The sequence below is a fragment of the Myotis davidii genome, unplaced genomic scaffold, assembly GCF_000327345.1.
Source record: "Myotis davidii unplaced genomic scaffold, ASM32734v1 scaffold265, whole genome shotgun sequence".
NCBI classification, from domain to species: domain Eukaryota; kingdom Metazoa; phylum Chordata; class Mammalia; order Chiroptera; family Vespertilionidae; genus Myotis; species Myotis davidii.
In genome coordinates this window covers 5,447,818-5,448,548 of record NW_006296627.1, presented here as the reverse complement: position 1 = coordinate 5,448,548, position 731 = coordinate 5,447,818, and the positions used below count along the sequence as shown (strand labels likewise).

General features: G+C 48.7%; 1 protein-coding gene across 1 annotated transcript in view; it reads right to left on the bottom strand.

Moving 5' to 3' along the window:
- Positions 1 to 92: 92 nt before the first annotated feature.
- LOC102773570 (olfactory receptor 4P4-like) overlaps positions 93 to 731 on the bottom strand; it is a 2,110-nt gene continuing 1,471 nt past the window's right edge. Inside the window, exon 3 of the mRNA XM_006772346.1 lies at positions 93 to 725. Coding sequence (XP_006772409.1) covers positions 93 to 725 — 633 coding nt within the window. The remainder of the gene's footprint in view (positions 726 to 731) is intronic.

Sequence of the window (731 nt, the reverse complement as noted above, 5' to 3'; positions counted from 1 at the left end):
AGCATGCCAGCTCCAGGTACCTGCTGCATTTGCTGACATTAACAATTCTGTACACACAAGGAGGCCTGCAATGGGCTCACACACCACAGGCTTCATTTACCTTCCAATAATTTGTCTCGGCACCACACTTTCCGCATGGCATTCTTCATGTCCGTGTTTCTCAGCGTGTAGATGAGAGGGTTGAACATGGGGGCGATCATGGTGTAAAACAAGGCAAAGACCTTGTCTTTATTGACAGAATCAGCTGTGGGGACATAGGTGAAGATGAGGGGCAAGAAGAACATGAACACGACAGTGATGTGTGAGCCGCAGGTGGAGAGGGCTTTGCGGCATCCCTCGGACGAGCGTGTCCTCAGGGTGGACAGGATGATGATGTAAGAAATTACCAAGGCAACAAAGGTCAGAATGGACAGCACCCCGGTGGTGGTAATGATCGCAATAATCAACAGGCTCGTGTCGGTGCAGGCCAGCTTCAGCAGGGGGAATACATCACAGAAATAGTGATCTATCTGATTGGGGCCACAGAAGGGAAGTTGGACAATAATCAATACATGCAGGATGGAATGGATAAATCCCCCAATGACAGAGGCCATCACAAGGACATAGCATGCCTTTCTGCTCATGATGACCATGTAGTAAAGGGGTCTGCAGATGGCTACATAGCGGTCATAGGCCATGGCAGTTAGAAGGTAAAATTCAGTGATACCCATGAAGATGAAGAAGAACAATGG